At 45.4% G+C, this 14004-nt stretch overlaps 1 protein-coding gene across 1 annotated transcript; it reads right to left on the bottom strand.

The window, feature by feature from the left end:
- Positions 1-383: 383 nt before the first annotated feature.
- On the bottom strand, positions 384-13929 carry Golt1b (golgi transport 1B). Its single transcript, XM_027430179.2, has 5 exons — positions 13771-13929; positions 9269-9360; positions 7446-7624; positions 4686-4767; positions 384-2621 (listed from the first exon to the last, which is right to left on the bottom strand). Exons 1-5 carry the CDS (start codon positions 13793-13795, stop codon positions 2583-2585), a joined length of 417 nt encoding a protein of 138 aa, XP_027285980.1. The 5' UTR covers positions 13796-13929; the 3' UTR covers positions 384-2582.
- Positions 13930-14004: the final 75 nt, after the last annotated feature.

Below are 14004 nucleotides of genomic sequence, written 5' to 3' on the forward strand. Positions count from 1 at the left end.
GTATGAGTGTTTTGCCTGCCTGTGCCTTTATCATGCATATGCCTGGTGCCTGAGGCCCAAAGAGGGCACCGGATTCTCTTGACCTGGCATGATTGAAGGTTGTGAGATGCCTCATGGTTGCCAGGAACCAAATCTGGACGCTCTGATAGAGCTATGAACCTCTGGGCTATCTCCATCCACTCAATATTCTTCATACATTTTACTGGTTTTCAAATGTGCTTTGCTAATTTAGTTGTCCTATGACTGTACTTAAGAAATTTAGAAATGAAAACGTTGAGGCCACTTGACAAAATTGCACATTGGCCTGAATTTTAAAAGAAGATAGATTATTTTATAGTGCTATTTAAGTCTTAAAGCTTCAATGATAAACTTGACCACCAATGAATAGAAAAGTACCCTTTTATTGAGGTAAGACAAGTGTATTTACAATACGCCATTGTTAGAGTATAGAATTTGACCATGAGACTTCTAAAGCCGCTGAATTCCAGAGAACTGTAGGGGACAACATTGCAGGCATGTTTCTGTTACAGAAGACACATTTGAACATGACAGAAACATTTAAGGCTGAGTACTGGAACTTTTCCTCCATCTGGGGGAATAACCAAAGGGTTGTTTTTTTTTTTTGTCACAAAGACAAAAGGCTGATTTTAGAAGTGGGTGGGGTGAGGGAACCCTTAAGAATAGGGCTTCCAGAAGTCAAAAGGCTGGTTTGTTTTAAAGACAGTGCCTCCTCGAGGTTCTGACTAAGAAGTGCAGTGGCGGTTAGCAGTCAAGCATTCACAGGTCCACCGAACTCACCTGAAACTGAAAGCCACCCCAGCCTTCTGCCTTACAAGGAACTATGAGCTTCTGGCATCTTCTCAAGTCCAGTGTGTTCTGAAACCAGACTGCTGAAAGGGGACATTTGCTTTGATGGGGTCACGTTGAGGAAGGATTTAAATGGCAGACTCCTGTTCTAACAGAGTGACATTAGCCACTATCAAATCATATGGACCAAAGCCTATGAGGAGTCTAAGGGCATCTCACCCGAGTCAGCTCTCAAAGCACAGCACTGAGATTCCAGGGAAGGTGTGAGGAACATCAGACACAGCGCCAGGTCTTTCATTATCCCATGAGCTATTGAGGTAGGATTCTCCATTTATCGAGTTTTCACAGGTTACACCATATGCAAGTGCCAAACACGACAGTATTCCACAAGAATGAGCCATCCCACTACAAACCAGTCCTTCCTTCTGCAGACTGGCAAGGCTGGGGATTCTCCTGGCACCAAGAAATTTAACTAAAAACAACACACATGGTAATGTCTCACAGAAAGACATTTGTAAATAAATACAATTTCAATTATGATTTTCTGGATTAAAAAGCATTGGAAGTGTTAAAAATAAATAGTTCAATCATTAGTGGTAAGATAAATAGTATTACATCTGAGGAAGTGCTCCCATGACCAGATAAGGAAGGGAATGACAAGATTCCCCACTTCTGAGGAACCCCACAAGTTTAGTTATAATGTAATAGTTTTTGCATGTCAATGGGGCATCTTTCCTCCTAACTCAAGATGGAGAATAGTGGGGGAAGCAGATGTGATGCTTGCTGCTTTTTGGGTGTTACAATAAAGCTGAAGATAGAAGGAAAAATTAAGATGAAATAGCAGCCCTTCTCACAGTCACAGAATCATGCCTTTAACACGTCACACACCTTCAATGTCATCATAAATTGTGAAATCAAGGTAGGAAACTGTGGCCAAATTTCATAAGAACACAACCATAAGAAAAACTACATCATGACATGGGAAAAGCCATCTGATGTGCATCATTTAGCATCTCAACAACTGATTCCAACACCCGCCATAGCAGACTACTCCATGGTCAGAATGCTCTCTGCTTGGCGTCTGTGTGCAGCAGACTGTACGAACACACCCGGGACATACTCAAGAGATTTGTGCATCCAGAGTATTGTAGAGTCAAGAAAGCACTTGGTCAGCTATGACTGAGAAGTAACAGCTCAAAATGACCTCTGTGTATTCTGAAAAAGAATATCTAGTTCAGATTTTTATCTGGCTCCAAAATATTAAGATTCAAAAGGACCACAAAAGTTTTATTTTCATGTTTACAAAAAGTGATTCACACATGAAACTGGGCTTTCCTTGGGCTGATACATGGAGACGACATAATCCAATCCAATTCAGGCATCATTATCAGAGACCCAGCACACCTAGAAATATCTGGAAACATAATAAAAAAAAAAAATCAAATGCCTACTGGTGTTCCTGAATCTTCTAAAAACAAACAAAATAAAGTAACAGACACCACGGTTCTCTGTAACGGCTGTTGCTCAGGCTGCAGCAAGCCACTAAGTCACTGAGCATCGTAACAGGCTTCACCCTCTCCAGCCGCTGCGCTCAGATGACCTGGTCACAAGCCTGCTGTCAGTGCTTCTGCCGGAACTGTTGGAACTTTGGAGGGTGTGTGTTTTAAACTTCTGAAGGACTTTACAAGCTAGTTTGTGAAATTGAACTTTGTGCTGAATAGTCTTCAAAGGGTTCATAAATAATAAAATATTTAAAGTCTTCAGTTCCCTTGCTGTTATACCATATTGTTGCTTTCTCCAACTTTATCTACAAACTGTAAGGAGAAGAAAAACATAATTAAAGGGAGCTCAGGCATTGTACAGTATTGAACTAACACTTTAAATGCTGGTTTAAAACATCCAGTTTTGCAAGATTTGCGGGAATTCAAGGCATGACATAGTGGTTAACTGGATGGTGTCCACCACCACCTTCTGAGGTGTGTATAAAATTTACTTTTCTCAAAGTTGCTTTTGCATGACATGTCATACACATGAATTTAAGGGTGAAACATGAAAAATGCAACACAATGAATAAAATAATGTATAAAATGACACTGACACCGCTAGCTCAACAAAAAGAAAAGACTGAAATGCCAGCCACTCATGCATTAATGAACCCAATAAGATATTTCCACTGACCATTCCTGTGGATCTCTTCTGGGCCTATGTGGTCTTTGGACAAACAGATTTAACTCAATTAAGTTCAGTAATAAACAACAGCTATCAACTAAAATTATGTTAAATGGGCATTCTGGACATCATACTGAAGGGGGCAAAGACACCGAAACATTCAGTGTTGCCAACGTAAATGTATAGTTGTCAAATATGAACGTCAACGAACACTCATGTAAATGGTTACTGACTGGTTACTCCATCCCAAATCACAAAGTCTGTCTTACTTCGGCATCCCAGATGGTGACTATGTACAGCTTGCAGCAGCTACACAATCAAGGCAATGCTGCAAGGTAGGGCACTGCGGAGAGTTCTGGCCAGCAGTGCCTCTGCACTCAGGTTTCAAATTTGTTACTTAGTACTGACTATAGACTCCTACTGTACTGGCTGCCCATTTACACCAATCATTATAGAATTCGTAACTGAGGACACAATAAGTTATGGGAACTACAGTCTTATTAGCAAATTCAAACGTCATTCTATATATAAATAATACCTAAGCTGAGTCTCGTAATAAGAATGAATGGAGCTGGGGTCCACCCCACCCCAAGCTGAGGTACCAACCTTTGAAATGATCAACAGGTGACTGATAATATCTGTAGCTTCACTAGACCCTTAAAACAAATTTCAGTGGTCAAAACACTGTCTTTGCTCTCCACAGATAAATGTGCTTTGCCTCTAAGACTGTCCTGCTATGGAGAGGACTGGGCTTACAGTGCTGCTCATTTTCCTGGAAGTATCTGTTAGCCAAGAACTCAGGGGACACTGTGGCTCTCCCTGCAATCTCCAGACAGACAGATGGGCTCAGCCACCTTCTGTACTTTAACCTGGCTCTTCAGAATGAGCATGGAACAAAGATTCTTCCCCAGGTGACTTCTGTTATGGGTAAGCTCTAGGGCCCAAAGGATTGTCTCCCTCTCAGCTGGAGTCCATCTCCAGCATTCTCTCCGTATTGTAGGATCTCACTAAGTTTTCAGACGAAGGGAGACAGAAGTCACCTAAAGTTGTCATGAGGTTGACTGGATCTCTGAGGTCAGTGAAATGTCAGCCTTCATTCAACTGACTTGGGAAAAGTGTTTGGCATTTCTCCTGTGAGTGGCAGGCACTATGCTGGGACCTGGAGAAGAACAGCCAACAGCCCTCTGCCCACTCTGCTATGACGACTAGGATCACAGCCCTGGAGCTCTCTTCTTGATAACTAAAACAGGTAAATGTTATGATAGAGATGTATACAAGGAAGGCAGGCAAAGCCATCCTCAGTCTGCCATAGGGAGTCGGGAAGGCAGGTAAAGCCTGAGAGGCTTCTGAGACCCCATAATGGATGGAGCCCCCATGGCAGGTCAGTATTACACATCCACAGAACATACCCTGAAAGCAGGATGGGTTTCACTTATCAATTCACAAAAGTAGCTTAGCATTATCAACCAGAGTAACACCCAAAATAGAAAACAATACTGAAAATGGCATGTTCAAACAAAACGTCAGGTTTCACAGACCTACGAACTTACTAGCTTCTGGTTTTCATGGTAACCAGGATCTAAGTGACACAATCATTTATATCATAATGACTCACTCACATCAATGATTCAAGCTCCCAGTAAAAAGGCATCACAATCTATCCATCTACAGGATTTTAAAAATGTATTGCTAAACATGTGACTACTTACTGATCTTATTCCAGGTAGATTTAGGAGGGATCCAAGGACAGGCACTCTTCTGATAAAGCCAACAACCACAGGAAAGAAGCCCCTGGGAGGCAGAAGACAGGTTGTCACATCAGAGCTTTCTACCAGGAGGAACCACTAGCCAAGGGAAACAGAGACTTCAGAGTCACCAGTTACAATGAACAGTTAACAATTTGATTACTGGCAAAATGGTGCCCAGAGTACAATGGGACCTCGCTGTGCTGTGATCAGACCATGGGCTTTCTGCTCCACTGCTGAGACTGTACGTGTGAACTCTTCAAACAACACCTCTCAGAAGGTCAGCCTCACATCTTGTCCTTTTTTGGTGTGGATATATGCCCACAGAAGCAACACAGCCTCTAGTTAGTTTATCTGTGGGTGAGTGAGGCCACTTCTAAGCTAAGAAGCAGTTTAAGAACACACAAGAAATAACATGTATGTGGTTCTTGAAATGCAGTTCACAAGGATGAGAGTACAGTGAGAAAGGGCTCAGCTTAACTGAACTGGCTCTCCCTAGATAAGGTCCCCCCTTTGCTTTGCTCTTGAAAGTTCTGTGTCTTTGTACCCTGTCATACCATTATCACTGTGTGTTTGAGACCTTTACAGTTTGTCTTCTTTAACAGAAATGGTAGCTTTCCTAAGACAGATTTGGCACTTAATTCATTTTCATGGGTTAGGTGACACGGTGCCTGGCATTTTAAAATATGAACATTATCTTCTCACATACACGCTCTGCTTACTGCCTAACTTGTTCCCATCAAACAGCAGTGGATCAACATTCCCATGTGTTCAGCGCTGGGTCTCTCACCGTGCACATAAACTGAGCATGCTGTGGTCAAGAAGCAGCCACAATAAAGCAACACATTTACATAAGAAAATGGCATGGCTATCCACGTCCTGCTAAATACCAAACCATGTTGTACTGGGTGCTTGTGTGTGTCAAGCTGACACCTGCTAGAGTCATCAGAGGAAGGAGCCTCAGCTGAGGAAACACCTCGCTGAGACCCAGCTGTGAGGCATTTTCTCATTTAATGGTTAATGGGGGAGGGCCCAGTCCATGGCGGGTGATGCCATCCCTGAGTTGCTGATTCTGGGTTCTATAAGGTGGGCTGAGCAAGGCAGTAAGCAGCTCTTCTCCATGGCCTCTGCATCAGCTCCTGCTTCTGGGATCTTGCCATTTTGAGCTCTTGTCCTGACTTCCTTCAGTGATGAGCAGCAACGCAGGAGTGTAAGCCTAATAAACCCTCTCCTCTCCAGCTTGCTCTTTGGTCATGGTGTTTAGTCACAGCAACAGAAATCCTAACTAGGACAACTGGTACCAAGAGTGCGGTGTTGCTGTGACAAGAGCAGACCATGTTTTGGGAGGACTGTGGAAGGACTTTGGAACTTTGGGCTAGAAGAACTTTTGGGTGTTAAGAGCTCCGTGGGGGTGTTCTTTAGGAACTTGGAATATAAGAATGTTGAGAAGTACAGAGGATGGAGGCCTGACTGGCAAAGTTTCAGAGGGAAGTTTAAAGACTCATTAGTTATTTTGAATTAAGATCCGGGGGTTCTGCTTAGCTGGGGCTGGAGAATCAATCAGCTGTAACTAACAAGATACCAGAACTAAGGCGAAATTTTTGGTGGAATACTTGATGCTGGCTAAGCTAAGAAAATTAGTGGTGATAGAGAAGAGACCAGCATCGCTGAGGTGAAATCTTCTGGGAAGTGTTTCCTGAGAGCACAGAAACTGTTCCAGAAGCAGCCAAGATTGTAGCTTATGACGGCAGCCATACTTGGTCATGTGTAAGAGTCACCCAGGTGGCAATGGTTTTGAAGGCATGAAGGGTCATGGAGAGCAGCTGGGGCTTGGCACTGTGAGAGGCCAGGAGAGGCCATTGGTGAAGGTGCAGCCCTAGTGGCAGTTGAAGGCCCAGGACTGAAGGGGTGATGCAGAGATGTTAAGGCTTGGCACCACAAGGGGACCCGATGAGGGTCCATGGTGAAAGTGTAGCCCCGCTGCAGCAAGGGATCCCGGCATCCTGGAGATGCCAGCACCACTGGGAGACCACCAAGAACAGTAGCCACAGTGGAGCAGAGCCGGCTGGTGCCTACAAGATAAGCTGTGCGTGCTGCCAAGGGCACACAAGTGACTCAAGCCTTCTGAAGAGTCCGGCTGACCACGAGTGGATCCCAGGCATTGGATGGTTGAAATTTTGTTTTGCTTTGATTGTGACTGTGCCCTGATTTTTTTTTTTTTGTCCATCTTGATGTAAGAAAGTATTTTATTGGAGCCCTCAGTTGAGAGACTTGAATTTTTAAAAGACTTTTTATTTTTAAAGAGATTGGCTATTTTAAAGGAATTGCAATTTTAAATGTGTTTGAGTTTGAAGACCATGGGACTTTTAAAGTTATTTAAGATCTTGGGGATGAATAAGAAAGGAAGGGTTGTGGCTTAACAGTGATGTTTGTGTCAAGGTGACAAGGGGTCAGTTGTACGGGGTAGTTTTGTGTGTCAATCTGACACAAGCTAGAGTCACCTGAGGAAGGAGCATTGAAGTCACTTAACAAATACTTCATGACCTTCCTCAGGCAGCCATTTACACTCAGGAAACATTTTTATAGTTGACGGACCTAAAATTAAGACTTAGTCTGAACAGCGGTCATTCAGGAAGAGGCCCTCCCATGTTAGCTCACCTACCCAGGGTTCTGCAATAGTAACCTGACACACCGGCTCACTAAAAGAAGGAAATAATGGCTTACCTGAACAAGAGAAAGAATCCATAAATTTCGAAGATCATGCCTATCAAAGGCCAACCAATGAGGACCACGAACACACCACCCAGGAAAAATCCAGTGGCTTTCACTTTGTGTTTCTGGAAGAAGAATCTGAATGTTCTTTCTAGACCAATTACAAAAGCCAAGCCAGCCACAAACAGAACCTAGGAGAGAAAGACAACACAACACAGACAAGGTTAAACACCTCATCAAGTGAAGAGCCAGGAGATGAGTCAGCAGTGAAGCGGCGGTTTGCTTGGATCTGCAGTGCGCACTGCCAGAGTCAACTCATGGTGCATGCATGCTAAGTCCTGGCTGTCTTCACTGGCCTCATCTTCTGTCTAACTCCATTCAATGGAGAAAGATGATGACATGGGACAGAAAGACCCACATCTGCAACGGTTCCCCCAGCTTGCCTGGATGGAAAAGTAAACGGCTTAGTTAAATAAACAGCTGGTAAGGCCTGGATGGCCAGCTTGCTTTAATTAGCCACCAAATGTAGTCTCTGATTCTGTGATAGTCACCGTGGGGTGTCGCGGTTTCTACAGGTGGGTGATTTCAGTGGTGGCTACAGACGGCAGAGGATCAGTGCAAAGCCAAGGAGAAAAGCCAGCAGCAGAGTAAGAAATGATTTTCCTACACTGTGTATGAAATGTTCCCCCAGTTTTCCTCAGGGGAAGTTACTCCTTACTAATACACACCAAGCCCACCAGCTAAGTGTTTGCTATATTCTCAGAGATCACTAACTTTGTTTTCCTTTCTTTTCAATTAAAGTAAGCCACAGTCTCCAAAAACATTTCAACACCATTCAGTGACTTTTCCATCTTCTCACAAGGGGGTTATTTCCCCCTGGAACTCCTGTCTGACCCTGACACATGGACAGGGTCGTACACAAGCAAGCAATCAAAGCACTCCGTTTCTAGTCAGGAACACAGCACCCAAGCATTCAAAAAGATAATCACACGGCTTCATTCACTATCTATGGGCATGTGCTTGCAGGTTAGAAGGTTTTTAGAGGAGTTAGGTGGTTTTCTTCTTCTATCATGGAGGTTCCAGGGATTGGCTGGTGGTAAGCCCCTTTACCTACTGAGCTATCCCATGACAAAAGATGGACTTTTTTTATTTCTTCTTCTTCCTCCTCCTCCTCCTTCTCCCCCCCCCCACCCCCGAGACAGAGTTACTCTGTATTGCTTTGGAGGTTGTCCTGCAACTCACTTTGTAGACCAGGATGGCCTGGAACTCACAGAGATCCGCCTGCCTCTGCTTCCCAAGTGCTTGGATTAAAGGCGTGTGCCACCAACGCTCGGCAAAAGATGTACTTTTTAAAAGCTTCTGATTATTAAAAATTTGTTTATGCAATTTAATCACATGCACAGTCCCAGACATTTACATCCAAAATCGTTTCATAAACTTAGTAAGACAAGGGGCTAAGAAGTCATCTTTCTTTTCTTTATTTTTTGAGACAGCACCTTGCTCAGGCTAGCTTTGAACTGGTGGCAATCCTCCTGCCTTGGTTTTCTCTGTGTTGAGCTTATAGGTCTGAGCCATCATGCCTGGCTAGGTCTTCTGCCTCCAACTCCTATTCAGGGCTAGCATTCATTTACTCCACTGTAAATCACACCACAGAGTAGCTGACCAACCAAGTGGGAACCTTAAGTCTATCTTCTATTCACACAGACAGCTGATGGGGTTCATTGCCACTGCAAACAGTGAACCTGAGATTCATCTACCTATGATTATCAGCAAGCAACAGTCACTAATAGATAAGTCTACTTGATGAATTTAAAATGCACATACCCAAAACTTACATTTCCAATAGCCAGAAGTGCTTTGTCAAAAAAGAGGATCATTCCAAAGAACAGGAAAAACACTCCAAACCCTGTTAAGCCCATGCCGATTTCTGTAACACAAAGTACATGGTTAAGGCAGAGAACCAGGTCCTGACAATCCCACAAACCCAGCAAAAATCCCGGAGGTAGGTCAGCTTCTTAATGGAATCAAGATGGCTAACAAAGTGAGGCAGCATCAGCTAGTTCTAAGACAGGTCCAGATTCCAAACACACACACGCTGAAAAAACCTCTCTGGTCTTAGACAAAAATGTACAGGTTTTAACTATTTGTCTCCTACAAACTTCACACTACCACTGTTACACGCTTAGGACTAGAACCTGAAATCACAACCTAGCCCACAGTTTTACTTGTTCACTTATAAACTAAGACTTGTCAGTCAACTACTAGAGACCAAGGGGTGTTTGTTGTAGGTACTAAATGTAGTCGTGGACACAGTATAATCGAGGTCTACCCTGCATGTAAAATGCTTTACTGACCTTACATTTTCTAGGTCCTATCTTTTGTTTGAGGCCACAGACAGACACTCTTGCTACTGCCACAAAACAAAATCTGCCACTTACTTCTTGATTGTCCTGCTTTAGCTATTATAGGCTAACTGGTAAACTTTATTCTTTTTCCTCAGAACTCCTGTTTGTATTAGTGATTTCTGACCGGTTACTTATTATTTTCCCTTCAGCTCTAGAGTGCTAAAATCCAGGCCATTCTTTCGTGCCCCCCTCATACACATTACAAATCAACAAAATTAAGACTGAACTACAACAAGGGTCCGATGAACCAATACTTCATGAACTTTACCTCTCTCTACATCTCCATGTATTTCAGATGCAAATATCCTAATCCCAGGCTAACACCATCTTGCTCAGTGAAACTTTATTAAGCAACTAAGAGTTAGGAGCAATTCATAACTGCCAAGTTATCCAAATGTGACTTCTATGTTCACAGATTATCTTAATAATTATACAAAATCCAAGATGTTTGTTTATGGAAAAGGAAATAAAACTAGTAAAGGGCCTGCTGTGCAAGCAGGAGAATTTGAGTTCAGATCCCAGCACCCACCTACAAAGCCAGACATGGTGGTGATCCCAGGGCTAGGAGCAGAGACGGGAGGATACTGAAGCCTCTGGCTAGGCAGTCCAGCCAAACCAGGGAGCTCCAAGTTCACTGAGAGGCCCTGCCATTCATATTCATCTCTCCCTCCCCACCCCCTCTCCGAGACTGACTGACTTAATGTCAATCTGGCCTCAACTGCGCACATACAAAGTAAAAGCATTCCCCAAGTTTATAAATAAAGGAGGAAATGAAATGGAAATACAGTAAGTATGCATCAAGAACTTGCCAGGAGTCAGGCACTGTGAGCTGTTTCCCAGAGCATATGAAGTGCACCCCCGCCCCCCCAAATCACATCACTTTACGGCTGGAGGAAGACGATGCCTTGAGACGGGATTTAAGCGGCCCCGAATCCAACTATGGTTAAATATCTGAACCAGGTCAATTTTAACCATATAAATGTTTTTATCCATAGTGTAAAAATGCATTTACTAAACTCAAGGGTCCTGGGCTGCACACAGAATGATGTAACTGACATAAGTTTAATCTCAGTCTAGAACAACCCAGGAGGTACCAGAACTACTGATAGTTAGTTAGCTGCACTGGAAAAGTACGGCCCGTGTGGCTCATCACAGTGCAGTTCTGAGGCACCAAGCAGCAATGACTTAAGCTTCCCATCTGATTACTGACTGCTGCATTACTGTACCGCATACACTGTACTACTGTGGATAGCAACCACGTCACAGGCAGCAGGCAGACTTCAGATCTAGTCCACAATCCGTCTACAGCCCAGGACCCAAACATTCCCACGACCTCATCAAGTGCAGCAGGTCAGAAGCGGCCAGCCACCTGTGGAATCTTTGCCAAATTAGCACCAGCACAATGCTGCCAGAAATACCCCCACTGAAATGGGTCAAAGACCTCACCAACCCTTTCTCATCTCCAGGTTTCCCTTTGTTACTGTCCTTATCCATCCCTAAGTTCTCTGAAGTCAAAAGAACTGTATGGTGCAATTATCTTCCTGCCAGGATCATACTTGGGAAAACGTAATATACTGTCTTCAGTTTTTTTTTTTTTCCTGCCCATAAAAAGTAAATCTTGATATAAGCAATCTGAGAGGTTAAATTAGATAACATTCAAAAAAAGCCTACTGACCGGCGGTGGTGGTGCACACCTTTAATCCCAGCACTCAGGTGGCCGAGGCAGGCAGATCTATGAGTTTGAGACCAGCCTGAGAGCTACTTCCAGGTCAGCCTCCAAAGCCACAGAGAAACCCTGTCTCGGACCCCCCCCCCAAAAAAAAAAAGCCTACTTCAGAAACTTTATAAATGTCAATCATGGCTGACATTTTATTGACGGTGACTTCACAGAGACCGAGAGCAGCCTCTCCACCCCCATTATGTCTTTTAAGAGGCAAGTTCAACCAGGTATGAATCTCAGTAAGTCAAACAAATACCACAGCAGCATTTCACTTAATTTGACAATCCAGATGTAACAGTATGCTGTGCCCATCAAAAGCCTTGGCATTTCTTTAGGCACTGCTGGAATGAGGAGAGTGCTACTATAGTGTCTTAAAGTCAGCCATGAGCTGTCTGGCATCCACCCTTCTCAGAACAGAAAGCCCTGAATCATGTTGGCACCTCTCTGGGGTGATACTGTACAATCCCGCAGTAAACACAGACACAGATACAATCTGAATTTGGAAAAAAAAAATCCTCTGGTTCCTTAAGAACTAGGAACTAACTCATCCTCTCACCTCAAGCATCAGCAAGTAAAAACAGAGAAGTTGACCCCCCAAGAAATCTGATAAAATGAGGTGGGAAAACGACTTCAACAGAGTCCAATTCCTCACGGTCTTGTTTTTTTGGAGACTAAAGGTCTCTGCCTTGTGCACAGGGTAATTTAAATACTACAGACTTGTACCATCCCCAGAGGTGGACATTTGCATAAAGTCTCCTTAGAAGCCATAAAGCACAGTGAAAACAACAAAGGCTTTTGAGCCAGCAGTCTTGGGACCGTGGACTTTTTCTGTCGCGTGTGTGTGTGTGTGTGTGTGTGTGTGTGTGTGTGTGTGTGTGTGTGTGTGCGTGCGTGTGCGTGTGTGTGTAAATGAATGTCTTACATGCTACAATTTATAAATGTCCTATGTCTGCTTTCCTGATCCGAGTCTGGTTCTCTGCACCCACACCAGGCAGCTGGCAACTGTTTATAACTCCAGCTCCAAGGGATCCTATGGCTCTGACCTCCTCTGGCACCCACATGGGTATGTCAATACCCCCACATAAACACGTTAAAAGAAAAAGTATGCCCACTGTTATCTATATATCTAACACCTGACATTAAAAAGAAAGAGAAACACTTTCATATTAGTAACAGTAGGGAAAAAAGGGGGGGGGACACTTTTATTTCTGATTAGAACCAAATGAAGCGGACAGACCAACAGGCAACGCTCCCTGGCTAGTTCAAAGCAAACACCCAGTGGGCATGACTGGGCTGCTACGGTGCACAGGGAAAACATTTAAGATGTGTGGCATTCCGGTGTGCCATGACTTGAATTTCAATCTTCAGACTCCACCTGAGAATAACTTAAAGGGAAGTTTTCCTTTCGGTTGAGTGGGATGTTGGAGAACCTTGACCAAAAAAAAAAAAAAAAAAAAAAAAATCTAAGGCGAACTAGAGTTAGTAGAAGCAAAGGTCACGACCAAAAGCAAAAAAGATGTCATGCTCATAAAGAGAGAGAAAAAAAAAACTTAAAAAAAAAGTAAACAGTTCTGGTAGGGTCGTTAAGCAGAACAACAACTAGGACTGTCAAGGAAAGGCGATCAAGAAGGACGAGGGAGCCAGGTGGGAAGAACACTTGGCCACAGTACCCTCTGATCTCTGGGGGGCTACACGCGCGCACACACACAAGAGGCAAGACGGCCAAGGCGACTGCAGCAACCGGGGCAGCAACAGACGCGCCGCACGCCGTCCGTCTACCTGGCGGGGGTCAGGCGGGGTGGCGGCTCCCGCACGCTCGCCATCCCGGCGGGCCCTAGAGAAAGGGGCCGAGGCAGGGGGATGATTACAAGCTGGAGGCCGGGCCCGCACACAACAAAGAGCGCGAGAGAGGCCGGCCTCGCTGACCGACGCCGCACGGACGGGAGCCCGCGCCCTAACTCGGCGCACGGCGGCCCGAGAGTCGGCAGAGCCGCTGGGAAACTGCACGGGCGGCGGGGTCTGCGGGCAAGAATCCCGGCTCTCCGCGGCCCCCGCCCCGGAAACCCTGCCCGCCGGCGGCAGCGCCCGAGCCCGGGGCCCCCTCCCCGCCTCCCTCCGCCCCGCAGGCCGCCGCCCGCCCGCCCGCTCGCTCCATTCATTGCGGGGCGGAGCCGGGGCTGCGGCCCCCGCGGGCCCCGGCAGGCGCGCTTACTCTGCGTGTCCGTGAGGGAGATCATGGCGGCGGCGGAGGCGGCGGCGGCGGGCGGGGACCGCGGCGCCTCGGGACCCACGCTGCGAAGCCGGCCGAGTCCGCACAGGAGCCACGCACGGGGACGCCGCCCGGCCCGAGCCGCCACGTCTTCCGGAAACACGCAGCCGCCGTCGCCGCCAGGCCGCCGGGCCGCGCTCCATTGGCCGCAGCGTAGCCAATGGGACACCTTCTTGT

The sequence above is a fragment of the Cricetulus griseus genome, chromosome 8 (genome assembly GCF_003668045.3).
Source record: "Cricetulus griseus strain 17A/GY chromosome 8, alternate assembly CriGri-PICRH-1.0, whole genome shotgun sequence".
Lineage (NCBI taxonomy): Eukaryota > Metazoa > Chordata > Mammalia > Rodentia > Cricetidae > Cricetulus > Cricetulus griseus.

What these genes read in the sequence shown, in the direction of transcription:
- Golt1b (XM_027430179.2), bottom strand. Translation starts at nt 13,795, where the DNA reads ATGATCTCCCTCACGGACACGCAGA. An exon ending in CACTTCTGGCTATTGGAAAT is followed by an intron (nt 7,625 to 9,268) that starts GTAAGTTTTGGG and finishes TTTCTCTCCTAG; the next exon opens with GTTCTGTTTGTGGCTGGCTT. An exon ending in GGATTCTTTCTCTTGTTCAG is followed by an intron (nt 4,768 to 7,445) that starts GTAAGCCATTAT and finishes TCTGCCTCCCAG; the next exon opens with GGGCTTCTTTCCTGTGGTTG.